The sequence below is a fragment of the Lolium rigidum genome, chromosome 7 (genome assembly GCF_022539505.1).
Source record: "Lolium rigidum isolate FL_2022 chromosome 7, APGP_CSIRO_Lrig_0.1, whole genome shotgun sequence".
Lineage (NCBI taxonomy): Eukaryota > Viridiplantae > Streptophyta > Magnoliopsida > Poales > Poaceae > Lolium > Lolium rigidum.
Genome location: NC_061514.1, coordinates 336,693,587 through 336,716,798, shown reverse-complemented (window position 1 = coordinate 336,716,798; position 23,212 = coordinate 336,693,587). Strand labels below are relative to the sequence as shown.

The following is a 23,212-nucleotide window of genomic DNA, read 5'->3' as shown; positions in this document are numbered from 1 at the left end:
CAGCATCATCAGAACTAATTCCGGAAAATTGATCTTTCATGACAAGATTCGATAAAGCGAGGTTTAATTTCAAAGAATTCTGCTTGTAGTAGCAGGTGGAGCAATAGGTGTGCATAAGAAATCATTATTATTTGTGGTTGTGAAGTCACACAACTTAGTATTTTCAGCGTTGGCCATTTTAGCAACAGTAAATAAAGCAAACTAGATAAAGTAAATGCAAGTAAACTAATTTTTTTGTGTTTTCGATATAGCAAACAAGATAGCAAATAAAGTAAATCTAGCAACTAATTTTTTTGTATTTTGATTTAGTGCAGCAAACAAAGTAGTAAATAAAATAAAGCAAGACAAAAACAAAGTAAAGAGATTGAGAAGTGGAGACTCCCCTTGCAGCGTGTCTTGATCTCCCCGGCAACGGCGCCGGAAAAGAGCTTGATGGCGTGTATTTCACACGTTCGTTGGGCAACCCCAAGAGGAAGGTATGATGCGCACAGCAGCAAGTTTTCCCTCGGAAAGAAACCAAGGTTTATCGAACCGGGAGGAGCCAAGAAGCACGTTGAAGGTTGATGGCGGCGGGATGTAGTGCGGCGCAACACCGGGGATTCCGGCGCCAACGTGGAACCTGCACAACACAACCAAACTACTTTGCCCCAACGAAACGGTGAGGTTGTCAATCTCACCGGCTTGCTGTAACAAAGGATTAACCGTATTGTGTGGAAGATGATTGTTTGCGAGAAAACAGTAGAACAAGTATTGCGAGTAGATTGTATTTCGAGTAAAGAGAATTGGACCGGGGTCCACGGTTCACTAGAGGTGTCTCTCCCATAAGACGAACGAGCATGTTGGGTGAACAAATTACGGTTGGGCAATTGACAAATAAAGAGAGCATGACAATGCACATACATATCATGATGAGTATAGTGAGATTTAATTGGGCATTACGACAAAGTACATAGACCGCCATCCAACTGCATCTATGCCTAAAAAGTCCACCTTCGAGGTTATCATCCGAACCCCTCCGGTATTAAGTTGCAAGCAACGGACAATTGCATTAAGTATGGTGCGTAATGTAATCAACAACTACATCCTTAGACATAGCATCAATGTTTTATCCCTAGTGGCAACAGCACAACACAACCTTAGAACTTTCTGTCACTCGTCCCAGGTGTCAATGCGAGGCATGAACCCACTATCGAGCATAAGTACTCCCTCTTGGAGTTACAAGCATCTACTTGGCCAGAGCATCTACTAGTAACGGAGAGCATGCAAGATCATAAACAACACATAAGCATAACTTTGATAATCAACATAACAAGTATTCTCTATTCATCGGATCCCAACAAACGCAACATATAGAATTACATATAGATGATCTTGATCATGATAGGCAGCTCACAAGATCCGACAATGATAGCACAATGGGGAGAAGACAACCATCTAGCTACTGCTATGGACCCATAGTCCAGGGGTAGACTACTCACACATCACACCGGAGGCGACCATGGCGGCGTAGAGTCCTCCGGGAGATGAATCCCCTCTCCGGCAGGGTGCCGGAGGCGATCTCCAGGATCCCCGAGATGGGATCGGCGGTGACGGCGTCTCGGTAATGTTTTCCGTATCGTGGCTCTCGGTGCGGGGGTTTCGTCACGGAGGCTATTTGTAGGCGGAAGGGCAAGTCGAGAGGCGGCACGGGGGCCCACACCACGGGGCCGCGCGGCCAAGGGGGTGGCCGCGCCGCCCTAGGGTTTGGCTCCCCCGTGGCCCCTCTTCGTCTCTCCTTCGGACTTCTGGAAGCTTCGTGAGAAAATAGGCCTCTGGGCTTTTATTTCGTCCAATTCCGAGAATATTTCTTTACTAGGATTTACGAAACCAAAAACAGCAGAAAACGACAAGCGGCACTTCGGCATCTTGTTAATAGGTTAGTTCCAGAAAATGCACGAATATGACATAAAGTGTGCATAAAACATGTAGATAACATCAATAATGTGGCATGGAACACAAGAAATTATCGATACGTTGGAGACGTATCAGAAGCCGCCGTGCGGCCTGCAAGTACGACGGCGCCGCGTTCGTCCCGCCGAAGCTCCGTGACTTCGCGCGGGGCGGCCGCTGGTACAACGAGGACCCGCCGCTCAAGCCGATGAGCGGCCCCAAGTTCGAGTAGTGGCGCGCCGAGTGGGAGCGCCAACGCCGGGTGAAGGAGGCATGGAGGGCGAGCATCGGGAGCACCAGCGGCGGAGGTGCTCCGCTCGCCGGCGAGGAGGAGGAGGAGGACCAGGACCAGGACCCCGCCTTCTTGAAGGCGATTCAAGAGTCCCTCAAGGACGCCGACGAGAGGAAGAGGGCGGAGGAGGAAGATAGGGTGGCGGCCATCGCCGCCGTGAAGGAGGCGGAGGCGCGGGAGGCAGAGGCCGACGGGTACATCATCAACCTCTCCGACTAGAAGTCGCGATCCATGATCGCGCATTTTGTATGTATGTACGTCGATTCGTATGTATGATCGACGAACTATGAATGAACAAGTTTCCCGGGGTTTTAAATTTACGAATATACGGGGTCAAATACGGGGTCTGCTAGATGGAATGGTGTATCTACAAGCATTTTTTTATACGGGGAGAAAAAGTCGCGAAATACGGGGCAGAAAAGTAAGGGATCTGCTAGACATGCTCTAAAGTTGATTGATTGCATATATATACCAATTCTTCAGGATATTGATTTAGAGATGCTTTAATCAGTTTGTACTCCATGAATTAACACACTGCGATATGCCGAAATGAGAATTAATTAGTGCCTTTTCCATACGATCTGCTACGTCTATGCATTACTGCAAGCTCTAAGTCTCAGAAAATCATAAATAATGAGTTCTTTTGTGGTACCCCCAACTAAATGTTAGCCCTTTATTTTCGACCATCTAGTGGTCCAAAAAGTTTCATACCACTGTCCAAATCTTGATCGGTATGATACATACCTGGGGCAGATTTCGCACATCGGAGAAAAACCGTAAACGGGCCCGGCCTAGTAGAGAGCCTAGTCCAATAGATTGGTCCAGCCCAACAACTACCGATCGAAGAGGGTAAAGGCGAGAGTTCTATCCCCTGGTTCTTCCATCAGACCGTCACTCGGAGAGGTGTCGCCGCCGTTCTCTGCCCTTCCCCAACTCCGGCGACCGCCCCCTTGCCCCCTTCGTTCGGCATGACGGTCTGATGTAGACCTACCACTTCCGCCATTACATTCCCTAATACTGTCCCAGTGGCGCCGTGGCGGCGGCCTTGGCCCTTGGCATTGGTGATACGTCTCAAACGTATCTATAATTTCTTATGTTTCATGCTTGTTTCATGACAATACCTACATGTTTTGTTCACACTTTATATCGTTTTGATGCATTTTCCGGAACTAACCTACTAACGAGATGCCGAAGTGCCAGTTGCTGTTTTCTGCTGTTTTTGGTTTCAGAAATCCTAGAAAGGAAATATTCTCGGAATCGGACGAAATCAACGCCTAGCATCTTAGAATTCCACGAAGCTTCCAGAACACCCGGGAGGGACCAGAGGAGAGCCACAGGGCCACCAGACAACAGGGCGGCGCGGCCCAAGGGGGGCGCGCCCCCCTACTGTGTGGCTGCCCCGCAGCCCCTCCGACTCCGCCTCTTCGCCTATTTAAAGGTCCCTGACCTAAATCTTCGATACAGAAAAGTCACGGTACGAGAAACCTTTCAGAGCCGTCGCCATCGCGAAGCCAAGATCTGGGGGACAGGAGTCTCTGTTCCGGCACGCCACCGGGACGGGGAAGTGCCCCCGGAAGGCTCCTCCATCGACACCACCGCCATCTTCATCAACGCTGCTATCTCCCATGAGGAGGGAGTAGTTCTCCATCTAGGCTAAGGGTTGTACCGGTAGCTATGTGGTTAATCTCTCTCCTATGTACTTCAATACAATAATCTCATGAGCTGCCTTACATGATTGAGATTCATATGAGCTTTGTATCACTATTCATCTATGTGTTACTCTGGTGATGTTAGTAAAGTAGTCTATTCCTCCTCCATGGTGTAAAGGTGACCGTGTGTGCATCATGTAGTACTTGGCGTAGGTTATGATTGTAATCTCTTGTAGATTAAGTTAATTATTGCTATGATAGTATTGATGTGATCTATTCCTCCTTCATAGTGTGATGGTGACAGTGTGCATGCTATGTTAGTACTTGGTGTAATTGCAATGATCTATCATGCACTCTAAGGTTATGTAAATATGAACATCGAATGTTGTGGAGCTTGTTAACTCCGGCATTGAGGTGCTCTTGCAGCCCTACGCAATTAGTGGTGTTCATCATCCAACAAGAGAGTGTAGAGTGGTTTTATTATGTGATCAAAGTTGAGAGTGTCCACTAGTGAAAGTATGATCCCTAGGCCTTGTTTCTAAGCATCGAAACTCCGTTTACTTATCGTTCGTTGCATGTTTACTCGCTGCCATATTTTATTCAGATTGCTATTATCACTCATATACATCCATATTACTTGTATTTCACTATCTCTTCGCCGAACTAGTGCACCTATACATCTGACAAGTGTATTAGGGGTGTTGGGGACACAAGAGACTTCTTGTATCGTGACTGCAGAGTTGCTTGAGAGGGATATCTTTGACCTCTTCCTCCCTGAGTTCGATAAACCTTGGGTGATCCACTTAAGGGAAACTTGCTGCTGTTCTACAAACCTCTGCTCTTGGAGGCCCAACACTGTCTACAAGAATAGAAGCACCCGTAGACATCAATCGGCATGGGTCCAAGATCGAAGGTGCCGTCGTCGTCGCTCGCCAAGGAGGCCAAGCCCACCCAGTGGCGGCGCCAGGATAGATGCTAGGTATTCATTGTATTTGTTCTCAATGCAGTGTATGAAACATTCATTCAATTCAAAACCTGGAACCTGAAAACTAGCTCCCGTTTTGGTCATGGATTTGTGGTACCTATTGATTCATTTTGTTTACTATCGTGTACACAAGATGCAGTGATACATAGTACACACATCCAAACATTTGATACAGAGTCACGATTTTGTCGCAAAATTACCGAAATGTACCTGCTGCGGTTTCTACCGATGTTCGTATTTGCACAATGATAGGCACTGATTGTAGGTATATAACTTCTTTACTTTGATAGTCTAGTTGTCTACTATGATAAACAAAGAAATTTATAATCTTCTATTGCTAATCTGCTAGATTGATATGCCAATGTGGCTAAAAGGGGTTGGTGTTTAAGAGCTGAAGAGTACTTGGCCATTGCCGTCGCAACCGCCCGCCTGCCGGTCGCCGCACCAATAGCATGTTCCGCCGCCGATCGCTGCCGCGTCGCCTGCCGATGTATGTGTGAGTGCCTTTGGTACTCTGGTCGACCGACTCTTTGAGACGGTGTGACCGTGCGAGCAGACGGCGTGAGGCTGTGGCCTGTGGGTTGGTTAGTGGTTGTGTCCTGTATGGGACTAGGCCATATGACTACATGTATAAAAAAGTTCCTCGGAATCTTGAGTATTCAAACGAATACACCCGCATACCCCCGGCGTTGCCAATTAGCCCACCACACGGTTCCGCGAGCGGTGCTTGGCTGTCATCGCGGCGCGCTGCCCATGCTGTCCCGGGGTAGTGCATGAGGTGGGAGGAGGCCGACGAAATGGTGCTTGGAGGTGAAATGGAAGGAGTCATTGGGAGGCGTTGCCGACGCTTGTTTCGGTGCTCACCGGTGTGTCGCCTTCTCCACGTCTTTGTCATCGGTCCTTCCCTGTTCTCCTCTGCGTCATGCTCGTGGTCGATTGTGAGCTGCAGTTGCATGCGAGTGGAGGGAGTCGAAGCCCAGTCGGTCAGCTGCACTCGTGCGGGTGCCGATAAGGTGTGCCTGGGCTCTACCAGCCGCCTGGTAAGGAAGGCATTGATCAAAGAACTAGCTGTTGCTTACCATGCTGAGTGTGCAGTGTTAGGCTATGTAATACCACCGTATAATACCGGTATAGAGTAGTACTCTAACCGGTATTATACCCCTCTATAATGCCACGTATGGGGCTGTTCCATACTCATATATAACACGCAACCGAGCCCAGGGAGAGGGTATCGTTCCCGTCACAATTGACATGGTATCAGAGCGATCTTCCTCTACGACACCCAGCTCCGAAAAACCAAAACCCTAAACACCGCCGGCGATCGCCGTGCTCAAACAAACAACGACCCAACAACAACCACGACAAAACCCAGGCCGCGGTGCTCCTCGCCGCCGTCACCAGAAATTTTTTCCAAGACAAACCCTACAAATCTGCTGCCGCCGGTCAATCTGATCCGCCGCCGCCGTTGACATCAAGAAAACCCTGCTGCCGCCGATCGATCCGATCCGCCGCCGCCCTCGACATCAACAAAACCCTCTCGCGGCGATCTCTCCGATCCGTCGCCGCGCTCAGATGGCTTCGTCCTCCACCATGTCCACCATGGCATCCCTTGCATCCGCGCTTGGATCGCCTCCGCGAGAGAAACTCTCCCGCGACAACCACCTCTTTTGGAAGGCTCAAGTGCTCCCGGCTCTCCGTGGCGCACAAGTGATGGGGCTCCTGGATGGTTCCGATCCCGCCCCGCCCCAGACCATTGAAGCTGAAGACAAGGACAACAAACCTATCACAATCCCCAATCCACTCTATGGTGCTTGGCTTGCCCGTGACCGGATCGTGCTCAGCTTCCTCATGAAGTCCCTCAACCCGGACATCCTCGCTCAAGTTCTTGGCCTTGAGCATGCACATGAGGTATGGAAAACTATTGAAGATCTCGTTTCAATCACGGTCTCGTTACCGTGTGAATATGCTGCGTAGTTCACCGGCCAATACAAAGAAACTTGACAAAACAGCGTCTCGGTTCATTACCTTGATGAAAGGATTTGCCTCCGAGCTTGCTGCTATTGGTAAGAAGGTTGATGATGATGAGCTCAAAGGATATATCTTAGCTGGCCTTGATGGCGACTATACTTCTCTTGTTTCGTCTATCAATGCGGTTCCCACTACTACTCTCAATGACATGTGTTCCCAGCTCCAGGCTTTTGATCAGCGTCAGATTATGTTGAAGGAGAACAGCACCATACCCACTGCCTTTGAGACTTCTGCCAATGCCGCAGCTCGTCGTGGTCCTGCACCTCATGGTCACCGGGACTACCGTGATCAGCCTCGTCGTGATCGGGACGGGCGGCAGGACTATCGCCGCGATGATGGCTATCGCCGTGACGGCCGTGACACGCAGCGCCGTGATGATGGTGGGCGGTATTACCGTGATGATGGGCGCCGTGAAGGTCGTCGTGAGCAGCGCCGTGATGATGGAGGGAGGTACCGCCGGGATGATCGTGGTGCTCCCAAGGGTGGCCGTGGTCGTGGTCGGACCCCCACCCCCTATGTTGACACCGAGTGTCAGATTTGCAAGAAACATGGCCACCACCGCTAATCAGTGCTGGTGGCGCTATTCTGACCGTGACGGTGATGATGAAGATGACTCTCGCTCTCGTGAGAAGGGTGCCTATGGGGTTGATACCAACTGGTATATGGACAGCGGCGCTACTGATCATATAACTCGGGCAGCTCAACAAGCTTCACACTCGAGACAACTATCAAGGCCGTGATCAAGTCAACAATGCTAGTGGTGCAGGTATGAAAATTGAGCATGTTGGTCATTCAGTATTGCATACCCCTCATAGTTCCTTGCATCTTAAAAACATTCTTCATGTTCCTAGTGCTTCTAAAAATTTGCTCTCTACACACAAAATTGCTCTCGATAATGATGCCTTTGTTGAATTTCACCCATTTTTCTTTTTGATCAAGGATCAGGCCACCAAGCAAATCCTGTTTAAAGGTCCATGTCATGGCGGCTTATACCCTCTTGTGCCCATTGCCGCTGGGTCTTCCAAGCATGCCTTCCTCACCAACAAGCCGTCTTCTTCAACATGGCATCGTCGTCTAGGACATCCGTCATCTTTTATAGTTCAACAAGTTCTTAGAAGAAATAAACTCGAGTATTCGCCAGAAATAAATCCTTATGTGTGTGATCCTTGCCAACAAGGGAAGAGTCACCAACTTCCCTACCCCACTTCCACTAGTGTATCCACTGTTCCTTTGGAACAAGTGTTCTCTGATGTATGGGGTCCTGCTCCAGTCTCTGTTGGCAAACGCCAGTATTATGTAAGCTTTATTGATGATTATAGCAAGTTTACTTGGATTTATTTGCTTAAGAAACGCAGTGATGTGTACCAAGTCTTCCTCAATTTCCAACAACTCGTTGAACGCAAATTTGGTACTAAAATAATCACTATGCAAACTGATTGGGGTGGTGAATATGAAAAACTCCATGGTTTCTTTCAGAAAATAGGGATCACTCATCATGTCTCATGTCCACATGCTCATCAACAAAATGGTTCTGCTGAGCGCAAACATCGTCATATTGTTGAGGTTGGGCTATCTCTCCTTGCTCATGCATCCATGCCATTGAAATTTTGGGATGAAGCATTTTTAACTGCCACCTTCCTTATCAACCTTTTACCCACCAAAGTGCTCAATCTTGCTTCTCCTGCTGAAAAGTTGCTCAATGTTACTCCTAATTATGAGTCCTTACGCACTTTTGGTTGTGCATGTTGGCCCAATCTCCGTCCTTACAACAAACATAAGCTGGCTTTCCGTTCCAAGAAGTGTGTTTTCTTAGGGTATAGTCCTATGCATAAAGGAGTAAAATGTCTTGATACCTCCACTGGACGCGTTTACATATCCCGAGATGTCATCTTTGATGAACATCTTTTTCCATTTGCCTCTCTTCGGCCTAATGCTGGTGCTAGACTACAAGCTGAAATCTTGCTTCTACCTCCTAACACACCTACACCGACCAATCATGAGGGGGAGCATACTAATGATACATTGCCATTTGCACCTCTTGTTCCTGTTACTAATGTTCCACAAGTTACTGAAGCTGCTGCTCAAATCGGTGTCCAAAATGATGCTCCAAATATTGCACATGATGCACCACACCATGATTTTATGCAAGATTCTCATGCAGAAAATGCCAGCACGAACTCTGAGGACGATTCGCTGCAAACTCCTGAGCACTCATTCTCCACATCGTCCTTGGATCGGACGCCTCCGTCCCGCGCTGCCCCCGGCCACACTGCGCCGGCCACGTCGCCTGGCGTCTCCTCAGTGGCCGACAGCCCGCCAGGCTCCCCTGCATGCGCTGCCAGCTCCGCGCAGGCCCCGACCGAATCTTCCTCATCTGGTAATGATGATGTCCCTGGATCCTCTACATCGGCACACGGTGACCCGGTGGGATCTTCTGTGCCTGCAGTTTCCTCTACTGCCGGTGCTGCCTCCACTCCGCTTTCTCCGCTTCGGACTCGTGGACAGCGAGGTATAAAAACACCCAAAGTATATACTGATGGCACTGTACGGTATGGCCTTCTTACATCTACAGGTGAACCTCGCAATTTTTCTGAAGCTCTTTCTAATCAAACTTGGAAGAATGCCATGAAAGAAGAATATGATGCACTTATGGAAAACAACACTTGGCACTTAGTTCCCTCCACTCCAAACAAGAATCTCATTGACTCGCAAATGGGTTTATCGCATTAAGAAGCGGGCTGATGGCACTATTGACCGATATAAGGCTTGTCTAGTCGCAAAGGGATTTAAACAACGGTATGGTATTGATTATGAAGACACCTTCAGTCCTGTTGTTAAAGCTGCAACTATTCGTCTTGTGCTTGCTTTGTCTCGTATCCAAAGGTATGAGTCTTCGGCAGCTGGATGTCAAGAACGCGTTCTTACATGGTGTTCGGAGGAAGAGGTTTATATGAAACAACCACCTGGTTTTGAAGATCCTCGCTTTCCGCATCACGTTTGCAAACTTACTAAATCCCTCTATGGACTCAAGCAAGCACCTCGTGCATGGTATTCTCGGTTAAGTTCCAAACTTCAAGAATTGGGGTTTCTTCCATCCAAGGGTGACACATCTCTTTTCCTATTTAACAAAGCCGGCCTTACCATGTTCATCCTTATATATGTTGATGATATCATTGTTGCCGAGTTCAAGTGATACTCGCTACTCAATGTCTTCTTCGAAAATTGACTGTTCATTTTGCCATTAAGGACCTTGGTGAGCTTCACTACTTTCTTGGTCTTGAAGTCAGCCGGCGTCATGGTGATCTTATATTATCTCAAGGAAAGTATGCTACTGATTTAATTGCCAAAGTGGGTCTGACACAGTGTTCTACCTGTCCCACGCCTCTGTCTACTACAGACAAGCTCAGTCTATATGATGGCTCTCCACTTGGCCCTGAAGATACCAAAAATTATCGCAGTGTTGTTGGTGCTCGCGGTATTTGACGCTTACACGTCCCGACTTATCCTTCTCCGTTAATAAGGTCCGTCGGTTTTTACATGCTCCCACTACTGATCATTGGACAGCAGTTAAGCGCATATTACGCTATGTTCAAGGTACTTTGCATGTTGGACTTACGTTTCAGCCATCCACTTCTACGCTCCTCAGTGCCTTTTTAGATGCTGACTGGGCAGGATGTCTTGATGATAGACGCTCCACTGGTGGTTTTGCAGTCTTTTTTGGTCCAAATCTGATTTCATGGAGTGCTCGTAAACAAGCTACAGTCTCTCGCTCTAGCACTGAAGCAGAATATAAAGCAGTCGCAAATGCTACAGCTGAAATGATTTGGGTTGAGGCACTTATTCGAGAATTGGGTGTGTCTCTTGCTATACGTCCCTGTTTGTGGTGTGACAATCTTGGCGCCACTTACCTGTCTGCTAATCCCATCTTTCATGCTCGCACCAAACACATTGAGATCGATTATCATTTTGTTCGAGAACGTGTGACTGCCAAGCGTCTCGACATCAGGTTCATTTCCACCAAGGATCAGGTTGCTGATGGTTTTACCAAAACCTTAGCTGTTAAGGAGTTAAATGAATTTAAGCGTAATCTTAACCTCTCCCGTGGTTAAGATTAAGGGGGGATGTTAGGCTATGTAATACCACCGTATAATACCGGTATAGAGTAGTACTCTAACCGGTATTATACCCCTCTGTAATGCCACGTATGGGGCTGTTCCATACTCATATATAACACGCAACCGAGCCCAGGGAGAGGGTATCGTTCCCGTCACAATTGACATGCAGCACGCTGTAAAGAGCTTCTACAGCTCCAGAGAAAAGTGGGAGGAGGTCTATCCAGTTCTTCTCCAAGATTTCCGGATAAACTGCAACTCTGATGGTTTTCTTCTTCATTTGCAATCATAGCATTATACTTGCCTGCCTGATGCATTGCTGATAGTTCAAATTTCATTGTTCAAAGTTTGACTTTTATTTGGAATTCATATTTTTTGATGTTGAAAAATAGCGTGCTTTTAGCACCTAGATCATGCCAGAGCTAACTGTCTTGTCACTTGTCAGATCGTGGTTAAGTCATTGCTGTGAGACAAGTGTAACTGTTTTCTTCTAACAGTAGCAACACGGGCTGGGTTAGCTGCCTAATGTGATTGGGATGAAGCACTATTGATACACTTGGTGGACTTTATCATGAAACAAATGTTCTCTTTCCGCATATTAAGCATCTACCCTACCAGGATACTCTGCATTTGCTCCATTTATACCATCAGTTCCTCCATTCATCAGCTTCAGTTTATCTCATTGCCTCCTCCTATCCAGTGGTTCTTTTCTTTTGCTTGCAGTTTGCTATAGCAGCTTCCAGGGAATTCCCCCCGGTAAGATGCTGATACCAGTTAGCGAAATCATCAAACCCTTTTTATAGGGTTGTATGTCCTGTCCGTAGAATTTGTTTTTGTGTACCTTACTCCTTACAACACTGAATTTTGTATTTCTTCCAACAAGCCATCTCTGATGTGTTGCAGGAGCAACATGTTGAGGCCAGGACGCCCGAAGAAGCCAAGATCTCCTCAGTGAAGCCCTCAAAGCTCAAGGTTGGCTGAGTTGCATAAGCTCCTTATAGCCCAGGAGAGATTAAAATTAGCATTGGTCTGTCGTGTTGCGGTATTGATTTGTTAGCTTAGTTGTAAACAGTAAAGGTGTACGAAAACCCTTGTACCGAGATCAATTTATTTTTACCATAACATAGTAGAATAATATTATGTACCGTAGAGGTGAATTGAGGAATAAGCCACGTGTGTGTAGTGACCTTTAGTCGTGATCAATTTTTTTTCTGAAGCTTTACTCCTGATGTGTGAAACAACAAAGAGAAGGTTTAATCATGAAAAAACTTACATGGTGGAGCTCTCATTTGAATATGAGTTGTGTTCTCAATGCCAAAATCATTACTACGTATCTCGTATGTAAGTGGTAAATACAAGAGAAATCATTAGTATGTATCTCGTTTGTAAGTGGTCAGCTATATTGCCGTCAACAAGTTAAGATACAAACGGAGTGGCAATATTCAGAGTCATCTCTAAACCCAGAGCACATGGAAAGTACTGTAGGTTCTGTAATGAGGATATTTGCTTCAATTGCCTGGATGGTTGACCATATTTGAACTTCTCTACAATGGCCGTTTGTAACTGCTCATTTGTATTCTTTTTCTAGTACTATTTCTGGAAGTCCTAATTATTAGTAGCAAACCATCTCCATTTCTTCAGAAAGCCCTAATTACAAGCAGGATCCATATATGGAACATCTTCACTACAAGGCAATATTATCTTCTTCCCGTCAGGCGGCACCCACCAGGCGGCTTCCTTCCCTCCTCTCTACCCTCCGCCTCTATCGGAAGACATGGCTTAGCTCGCGCTGCCGCCAACTGAGGCGGGGTCTATCTCTCCCGCACTGCCTCATCACGACGACCATGGCCAGTGCTGCGGTGTGCAGGTACAGGGAGGGCGCGTGGTGGCGATGCGGAGGGCACGCGGTGAAGGGTGCTGTGTGGTGAGTGTCCCGCTGCCCGTGGCCGCACATGGCGGCTGGGCTCGATCTAGGCCTAAGCACTTCACCACAAATCCAAACCTGAAACCTGAAACCAGGAACAAAAAAGTAAAGCTCATCACTATATATTATGATGGAAATCTGCAATTTCAGAAGAACGGACTGCAGGTTCTATACTAGAATGAGAAATCAAGTAGTACTCTGAGCAGCAGACTACTACGTAACAAAAATAAGTTATCCGAAATGGTAATCCAACTGAAAATTTTAATAGTCCAAATTATAAAGCAGTGTGGATTATTATATGAGAAGACTGCATATTCTGCATGCAAATCAGCTCATGCACGGAACAAGTTTATGCATGTATCAGAACTTATTGCAATAACAAATATAATGACATACATTACTGTGACTTGCCCTTTCAGCAAAGACTAATTTAGTAAGCACACTCTGCATCAGTATTAGCATGAAAGAAGAAACTAAATTAACAAAAGTAATTGCAGTTTAGACCATAGGAGTTGATGCATTTATCAATGATTACTTTCAAATTACTTCAGTCAGAAATAATGATTAACAGAGTGGAACAACACATGACATAATTCATGACTAAATAAACTGAAATCAGTCGACGACATGTATATACAAATTTGGTAAATGAGAAAGATTTAAGATTGCCTTATGAAAAAGAGAACAAAACAACTACAACAGAATTAGAAGGAAATAGACCAATCGTGTTATGGCCTATGACAATCTCCATTAGATGAAGGTACAATCATCCTAGCAATAAAATAAGGGCGACCATACATGACCAAACGATTTCTTTTTAAATTTTTATATGAGGGCAAACGAATTTTACACGAACTTTTGGCAAACACTGAACCAATATATAGGCCTCCTCTCTGCACTGTTTTTTCAGAACGAGGATGCCAAGAACCACTGATATTAAATACTTAATTCTTATTACTCACTCAAAGTAATATCTAGCTGATTGAATATGGCTAACAGTTTCCTTGTATTCTTATTTTCGAAAGGTAATTCGCTGCAAAGCTAGAAGCAGCTATGAGCTATGCAACAACGCACACATAGTCTGAATAATGTGAAGCATCAGGTTCACGGCACCCATGATTTAGCGAAACAAGAACTTTCTTACCACTCGCCATGAACTAAACCCGCATCAGCGACTACACCAGCAATAGTATACCTTCTCCCAGGATGCTCCGGAGTCGACGTACCTGGCGAGATTGGTGGCGGCCTATGCAGGACGGGGCCAACCTGGCAACATGGTTGAGGCGCCGGTCATCCGCGCTGCAGTACGGGGTCGACCTGGTGGCGGCGGCGCTCGCTGGCGAAGCAATACAAGGCAAACCTGGCGATGAAGGACGGGGTCGGCCTGGTGGCGGTGGCGGTCGACCGCGATGAAGGATGGTGGCGATGTCCCTTGATGCGGCGGCGACATTACTGGCAGCTGGAGGTCGCGTCCTCGGCCTGGAAATCTCTAGTATCCAATTGTTTGGGCTGGGCTGAATACTCATATTTTTGTTTACTTTTTTATTACCTATGTTTTGCTGGGCTGCCGGGCCTAATCTAGTTCGTTTAATCTTGACCGTTGTCTCAAATCATACCGCTCCCCTCACGTGGAGTGGTAAAAGGTATTATAAAACAAGCCTAAATAATAGATAATAATCATTTAATTAGAGAAGTTCTTCTATGACTAGAGTTGTGAGTCTGGAAACCATGATCCTGCAACCACAAAGACAATCAATGTATATCAAGAGGCCACAGGTACTTCTTGTTCAGAGAAAGCATATTATCTTTCATATTTGTTTCTGAAATTTCATCTTACAATTAAATGTGGGTAAGATGACAAGTACCATGTCAACGATGAAGCAAGCTCGCCTCCCAGGAAAATCGTTCGTTTCGAGTGAACTCATAATTTCTGGATTATTGCGAGGTAGTATAAAACACGACACCACACCCACTAAGAGATGTACATGGCCAAACAATTGACAGGAAATATAAGAACCATCAGGAACATTTTGACTTAGAAAATACAATCACCTTCACATGTACAAAAAAAAGGTTTACTAGTACAATACATTCGTTATTAATCCAACTTTATTTACTAGTTCCAAACAATCCGAAGTTTATGCTTATATAAAAAAAATAGGAGTACCAATTCCTCGTCCATGTAAGCACGAACCGTAGGCAGCAGCGAAGAAAATACACGGGACTACCAATTTCTCATCGATGGCCATCGGCACTATTGGGTCGGAATGGTCAGGACGGCGTCTAGATAATCAACATGTTGGTCTCCGTATATCTTAAACCCAGCAGATAGCTCATCACTAGCACTTCGTGCCATTGGCCTGCGTGATGGGTTAGGCTCCAGGCACTGAACTGCAACACTGAGCACGCCGTAGATCTCTCTAGCGGTTTCAGCATCAGGTATCTCGAGCCTGGAGTCAAGCAGATTCTTCATGCACACATCATTCTTGTTGGTTGTCAAGTGGAGGGATGAAAGCAGATCGCCTGGATGGGATCCCATAAATAGCTCCAGAGCAAGCACTCCGAAGCTGTATATATCACACTTCTCTGTCACATTTTGTGTATATGCTAGCTCTGCAATCAGTAGCAAATAGTTCATCAATATTGCAATACAAAGTTCCGAGTATCATAATGTTCTGCATATATAAAAGCAACACACATATATGACATATCTAAGTCTAGAGAATAGTACATGATTTGACTTTTATTTACCTGGTGCAAGGTATCCTTTAGTTCCAGCAATTTGTGTGATATTCCGGCCATTAACATTGAGAATTTTAGCAGTCCCAAAATCCGAGATGTAAGCTCTAAATTCCACATCAAGCAAAATGTTTTTGCTTGTTATATCCCGATGGACTATTGGTGAGGAACAATCATGATGCATGTATGCCAAAGCATGAACCACATCCAGCACAAGTTGTATCCGCCTTTTCCAATCCAAATCTATTGCCCTTTCATTGGATCTCTGTGTTTCTACCAAGTTTCCTCTCTCGATGTATTTATATATAAGAAACCTCCCTCTGCTAGAGGAACAATATCCGAATAATTTTACGATGTTTCGATGCCGAATCTGCAACAATGCCTCAATCTCACGATTGAACAGCAACTCATTCACGAAACAATCTTCTTCTATTATGTGTATCTTCTTCACTGCAAATATCTCACCTGTTTTAAGTGTGGCTTTGTAGACAGATCCATAACTCCCAGTTCCTATGCAATGCATCTCACTAAAGTCTTTAGTTGCTTCAACGATTTGCTTGAACACATCTACCCCATCAAAGCTCCAAATGGAGAACACATTTGCTTGTGTTTCTTTATTGGAAATAATTTGTTTGGATTTCCTCCTTCCATGCCGGAACATCACTATAGCCGCGAGAAGAACAAGAGATAACAAAATAGGAACCGTTGCTACACCAATTATTTTGTATGCATTCCTCTGTCCTCCTTCATGAGTTGCACTAGTACAAGGAGGCAATCCTTTCACTTCACCACATAGCAACTTATTATGCATGAACCACTGGACCGGAGCTCCCTGGAAGAACCTACTGTCCGGTACTGGTCCTTCCAATTCATTGTAAGATACATCAATGGATGTCAAACTTCCCATACTCCGAAATGATGATGGAATTAATCCATTCAATTCATTGTGCGAAAGATTCAAAGCATCTAGCATGACCAGACCACTCAATTGACTTGGTATCTCCCCACCAAAGGAATTATCACTTAAGTCCAACAGCTCATGTAAATTGAACATCACCCCTAGATCCAGAGGTATGTTTCCTTTAATGTTATTGTGACTCAATTTCAAAAAGTTAAGCTTCAAACAGTTATTGAATGAACCTTGTATCAAACCACTTAGGTTATTTGATGACAAATCAAGGAACTCCAAGTTGGACAATGCTCCAATTTCTTGTGGAATGCTTCCATGGAGAAAATTGTTTGCGACACCTAATCGGGACAATTTTTGTAGATTGCCCACTGCACTTGGAAGCTCTCCTTCAAGCTTATTTGATGAAAGATTAAGTATCTCTAGCTGAGATAGTTCCCCTATACTTGCAGGTATTTTTCCTACGAGATTGTTGTTCGAGAGGTGTAGCATGGTAAGATTACGACATTCCCTCCAATGATAAGACAATTGGCCAAACAATTTGTTTGAGCTCATATCCATATACACAAGATTTGGGTGAATCCCCAATTCAGAGATATCCCCTTCTAGTTGATTCCTTTCAAGACGAACTCTGACTAAGCTTCTACAATTTAGCAGACTTGATGGCAGAGGTCCATTAAGGTTGTTATCAAATGCAATTAACCTTTGGAGAAATCCTCCAACACACAACTTGGGTGGCAGAGGACCAGAGAGATTGTTCCCATCAAGTTGCAGATATTGGAGATCCATTAAGGTTCCAATTTCTTGAGGAATATGTCCAGAGAATTTATTTTCATCAAGGTACAACTTACTGAGCTTTGTCAAATTTCCAAATATTGTGGGGATCGAACCAATGAGTTTGTTACAACTGAGACCCAATTCTTTTAAATTCACCAGGTAACCTAGTTCTCGAGGAAGACGCCCAGAAAGTTGGTTATCCCATAGGTACAAGATAGTGATATTAACCAAACTCCCAAACGTACCGGGGATGGAACCAATGAGTTTGTTATCGCCGAGATCCAACTCTTGTAAATTCACTAAGTAACCTAGTTTTGGAGGAATACGCCCAGAGAATTTATTTTCATCAAGGTACAACTTACTGAGCTTTGTCAAATTTCCAAATATTGTGGGGATCGAACCAATGAGTTTGTTACCACTGAGACCCAATTCTTTTAAATTCACCAGGTAACCTAGTTCTCGAGGAAGACGCCCAGAAAGTTGGTTATCCCATAGGTACAAGATAGTGATATTAACCAAACTCCCAAACGTATCAGGGATGGAGCCAATGAGTTTGTTATTACCGAGTTTTAAGTCTTGTAAATTCACTAGGTAACCTAGTTCTGGAGGAAGATATCCAGATAACTGATTACTAAAAAGGTACAAGGTAGTGAGCTTTGTCAAATTTCCAAAGATATTGGGGAAGGAACCCATGAGTTTGTTACGGCAAAGTTCTAAATCTTCTAAATTCACCAGGTAACCTAGTTCTCGAGGAATATACCCGGAAAGTTGGTTATCACATAGGTACAAGGTAGTGATATTAACCAAACTCCCAAACGTATCAGGGATGGAACCCATGAGTTTGTTGTCCCTAAGATCTAACTCCTGTAAATTCGCCAGGTAACCTAGTTCTCGAGGAATATGTCCGAGTGCCTGATTGTCATCAAGGTACAAGATAGTGAGTTGAGTAAGATTCCCTAAATTTCTTGGAATGCGACCCCCCGTGAGGTTGTTGCTGGATAGGTCTAATCTAACCAGCTTGTTTAGGTAGCCTAGTTCGCACACCCCAGCCCTAAACGCCCCAGCCCTAAACGCCCCAGCCTCCCGTAACTCCCCAGCCCTAAACGCCGCCGCCGCCGCCTTTAGCGCCGCCGGGGCAAAGACCCTCGCGGCGTGGCGGCGGCGGGGGCCCTTCCTCGTCGACGCCTGGTGGACGGCGGCCGGATCCCCTTCCTCGACGCATGGCGGGCGCGCGGATGGGTTGGGCGGCGGCGGCCTGCGCTGCGCCCCCTTCTCCCATCGGCTCTCCCTCGGCCGGCGCGGTTGGGATGGGCGGCGGCGGCCAGCGCTGCGGCCTCCCTCCTCCCGTCGGCTCTCCGCAGCACTCCGACAGGGACTGGTGGTGGGCGGCGGCCAGGCTCATGGCCTGCGCCAATTCCCCCCGCCTCTCGCCGGTGAGTGGAGGCGATCTCGGGCTTCACCCGCGACACGAGGTCGCCCGGGGCAGCAGCCTTGGGTAAGACGGTGGAGGTGGCCCTCTTCTTCGCCGGAGAGGGTTGGCCTGCGGTTGGTGGTGGTGGATCTATCGATCTATCACCGCGTTCCGGCGGCGAGATGGAGATGCTTGGAGCCGGCGACGGAGTCGCCGGTGGAGGGTTGGAGTGGCCAGCCCGGGATGGTCGCCGACGTGGGGGTCCGACCTGTATAAAGGCGGTGGTCCTAGGGTCTCTCTTGCGTGAAGAGGAAGACCTACCGGAGGCCTGGACTCGTGATCTGGCCGGAGTGTTGAGTTCCGGAAGGCTCCGCCGGCGAATGTAACGAGTGCTTTTTGCCCGGAGTTTGCTGGATCGGTGGTATTCGGTCGTGCGCACCCATGCTTTTATTCCGACCGATTGGTTCCGGAGGGAGCGGCGCGAAGCTCTTTTTCTGTGTTGACATCAAGTGACTATGAATCCATGATGAAAGTCGGAAGAAGAGAAGTTCATGAAGGCCGGAGGGAGGACTAGCTAAGGGAGGTTCAAGTCTCCGCGTTGTTGAGGGACTTGCTTGGTGTTCCGGGCTTCACAGCAGCGGTATGAAAGTGGGGCGACAACACAGGTGAAGTTCAGAGTCCTACCTTTCAGGGTGAAAATCCAAGGTCTGGCCTTAACTGGTTGTGCCTGGCAATGACCTTTTTGGAGGCATTGTTTTGAGAGCGGGAATTATCTTCAGGGTGAAAACCTAAGATCGTTGATCGGGCGATGATGGTGTTCGCGCACTGTTCCCTTCTTGGAGGCGTCGTTTTTGGAGATTCTGTATTTCAGGTGTTGTCTTGGCGGTGGATGTATTGCTGTTGTTAGGCCCGAGATACTGTAGCGGGACTTTTGTTTCTTAGTTTCTTTTCTTTTTTTTTGGCTGTGTGCATCCGTAGTGCCATTAGGGTGGTGCGTTGTTGCAGAGGCTGGGTGTAATTGGTATCGTTTTGATATTAATATATTCCCTTTATCGAAAAAAGTAGCCTAGTTCGCTGGGGATGGGACCATACAAGTAATTGTTGGACAGGACCAGCGTTACAAGACTCTCTAGGTGTTTTATTTGCCATGGTATTTTGCCAGAGAGCTCATTCTCCTGGAGCATGAGGTGTCGCAGGCTTGTCAAGGATGATGCTAGAGCAGGTGGAAAGGAGCCCCTTATCTGATTGTGCGCGAGCTGGATGCTCGTCAGGGTTGACAAAGCTGTGAAGTTGAGGGCGTCGAGCTCCCCTCTCAACCCCAACCCCCGCAAAGAGATCTCCGTGATGACCTGTTGGTGGCCTTCTTGATGCTTGCTGCAGCTGATGCCATGCCAGCTGCACGGCCGTGTAGTAGTGTTTCCCGTTCCCCATGATCGGAGCTCGGCTGGTGGTCTGTGGAGTGTGGCTTTCCAGCCAAGGAGGGCTCCTGCTTGTTCCTCGAGGGTTGGCAGTACTGCCATGGTCGTTGGAAACCAGGCTAGTAGAACAAGTGAGATGAGCTTTAGTAGAGGGGAGTTCTCCATGCCTACTTGCATGGCAGAAGTAGCTATGGCGGAGTTTGTTGGCTCTTGGTTTTGCCTGTGAAATTTTGTGGTGTTACCTTGGTATGTATAGTACCTACATGGTTTCACTTTGATCAATGTATCTCTCACCAGAGGGGAGGCAGAGACTAGTCTTTTGGCCCGCTCCATGACTTGACGACGACTAGCTAGCACCGAATCGTCGAAGAAGATGAACTTGTTCATTATGCGCTACCTAGAGCCATCAGCAAATTAATTTACGCTGTGACGGACTAGGGCTCTCGCAACGTCCATACATGCATCAAATAATAATGTGTCGAGCAACAAAACGTGACCACAAAAAATACACTTTGGAAAGCATATGTACTACGAGAATTTTGGACCAGAAAAACGTACTGCTCCACGCTTTGAAGTTTGTCAGCATCGATCGGGCTAGGTTGCGGACAAGTACACTGTGCATTGGCAAGTGGTGCAGGTGGATCGGAGCTAGGCTGGAAATGGACAGCAGGTATTGCGCTTTCGGGAGCTCATAAACACAATGGGACGTACGTACGTGTTCTATCTAGCTAGCAATTCAGAACACAAGGGTCGCCAATAATTCATCTATTTCCTGAAGCCATCAGCGGAATATTTTAGGACTGCGTACACTTAAAACAGATTCTGGAAATCACGGCCTCATCACAACGAACTCGTTGCTTTGGAAATCATATGAGAGCTTTTGACATGTAAATGGCTCCAGTCTGTCAGCATCGATAGTAACCCGGGGCCGGGGGAATTCACTGTCAGACTACGACCGAAAATTCACTAAATTAATACTACAGGCGGGCCTCTCTCCATCTGAACCCCTCTGAAAAGTACACGGCCATGCCGAGAGAGTGATATGGTTGGACTGGAGACTGGAGACTGGGCCTATCTGGCTGCTCGCGGGCTTACGGCATCTCCAGCGGCCCGCAATACAAATGGACGCTGAGCGATCGTTTTCGTCCGCCGTGACCGAAAATACGTTTGGATCCTGCTCCAGCGGGGCGACGCAAAGTGACCGATCCGTTCGCGGAGACGCAAACCTGGCCCAAATATGCGCCAGGTTTGTGTCTCCGTGGACGCTCCGCGGTCGCGCCGAGTGTCCACCGAAAAAGACGTAGGACCCGCGCATTAGTGACAGGGAGGCCGATATTATTCCCGCCACTGGCCATTCCCCGCGCGAAATATCAAACTAGACCGGTGCGAGCAGTCCAGAAGCGATGGACGTCCTCGCCGCCGCAGCCACCGCCATGGATGCGGAGCAAACCCTCGCACCCGCCGCCGCCCCACACTCCCCCGTAGCCACTACCATAGCCACAATGGAGGGTGCAACTCCGGCGGAACCACCGCCATGGACCGCACGGCTGTTCGCCACCCAGCAGACGCAACCACCACCCGTGTCCGTCGACGACTTCGACGACGCGCCAACACAGCATGTCCCCACGGACATTGCTACCAAGAAGAAGGGGAGAGCCGCAGGACACAAGGCTTCATCGACGACGAGGATAAGTGTTTGTGCGAAGCGTGGCTGGCAACGAGCCATGATTGTATTAATGGCGCGCAGCAAAAGGGCAAAGTCTATTGGGCCAAGGTCGAACATGCTAGGAACCACCCCGTAAGCGGCACTGGCGTCGTTTCACTGGTAAACACGATACAACCGTCATCATTCTACACTATTTGCATCATTCTATGTACATCATTGGCGGCTATGATTGCAGGTATCCCGCGCCTTGGAGAAGTTCAGGGCGATGCATAAGAAGGGATTCCATATGGTCCATTGCTGGGACGTGCTCAAGGACGCCAACAAGTGGATGAAAAGCTTTGCGTCCTACAACGAAGCTATGAGGAATGGGACAGCGATCAACCTCGACGGCGAAGACGACGATCAAGGCCGTCCAGCCCTTCCACCTCGTCCCCGAGTGAAAGTGCATGGAGCCCCCATGTGTGGTTTTGGTAATTAATGACAATCCCTATGGACTAATGTTTGCATTGAGTTATATTTGTAGGAGTTGTCCATAGCAATGCTTGAACCATATGTTGGCTTCAAGGTTGCAATAAGAAGAAATTGATGAAGGATATCAAGTGTCAAGTATGTCTTGAAGATGAAGATAAAGATGAAGTGAGCCCTCAAGTTACTTCAAGACATCAACATGATGAAGAATGAAGAAATGAAGTGCAAGTTCAAGATGAGCCAACTCGAAGAGATCATATGCTTGAAGCTTGTCATCCATATGGTGATCATGGATATGTGAAGACGCGCCAAAGAAGAAGCTCTCCCATAGTGGAGTATGGGGGAGCATTTCGCATGACTTCATCAAGCAAGCACAATCAAGAAAGGCGTTCCATCTTGTTGCGGTCAAGACCGTCATCATCAAGCTCAAGTGGAATGCGCAAGGTTAAGGTTTGCTCTTGATAGGGTTTCTTTCTCACCGATCTCATGGTGTAGTTGGAGACCGGTTTACAGTTTAGTTGCCGTACTATCAAGAGGGCTCTCGATTGAGTAACTCGATCGTATCCTTCGAAGAGCTCAAACCTTTGCATCCTTGCATCATCTCTCTTGGTTGTTATTTGGATCTTATCCATGTGATGTTTTAGAACTTGTGCTTATTCTCATGACAAGCTCTAGTTCATCGAAAACGGATTTTGCATAGATCACTTGTTGTGTTTTCGAGTTTGGTGGTTTTCTCGGTTTCTCATGTTGAGGTGTTGCACCTCTAAAAATAATAGAAAATCACCCTCACTAGTTTCCATATTTTCACTCTATTCGTCCTCTTTCCAACAAAATTAGGTTCACTCTATTCGGAGCTACCAAACTTCAGATATTGATTTTACAAGTTTGCTAGGCCGGATAATCCGGG

General features: G+C 46.9%; 1 protein-coding gene and 1 non-coding gene across 2 annotated transcripts; one reads left to right on the top strand and one right to left on the bottom strand.

Annotated features, from left to right (window-relative positions):
- The first annotated feature begins 6,923 nt into the window (after positions 1–6,923).
- Positions 6,924–7,059, top strand: LOC124679930. The gene has a single exon (XR_006995347.1). It is a non-coding gene; the product is annotated as a small nucleolar RNA Z247 (small nucleolar RNA).
- A 7,863-nt stretch (positions 7,060–14,922) lies between these two features.
- LOC124676214 (probable leucine-rich repeat receptor-like protein kinase At1g35710) lies at positions 14,923–20,442 on the bottom strand. Its single transcript, XM_047212288.1, has 3 exons — positions 19,820–20,442; positions 15,671–18,373; positions 14,923–15,532 (listed from the first exon to the last, which is right to left on the bottom strand). Exons 1-3 carry the CDS (start codon positions 20,346–20,348, stop codon positions 15,174–15,176), a joined length of 3,591 nt encoding a protein of 1,196 aa, XP_047068244.1. The 5' UTR covers positions 20,349–20,442; the 3' UTR covers positions 14,923–15,173.
- Between the last annotated feature and the right edge of the window lie 2,770 nt (positions 20,443–23,212).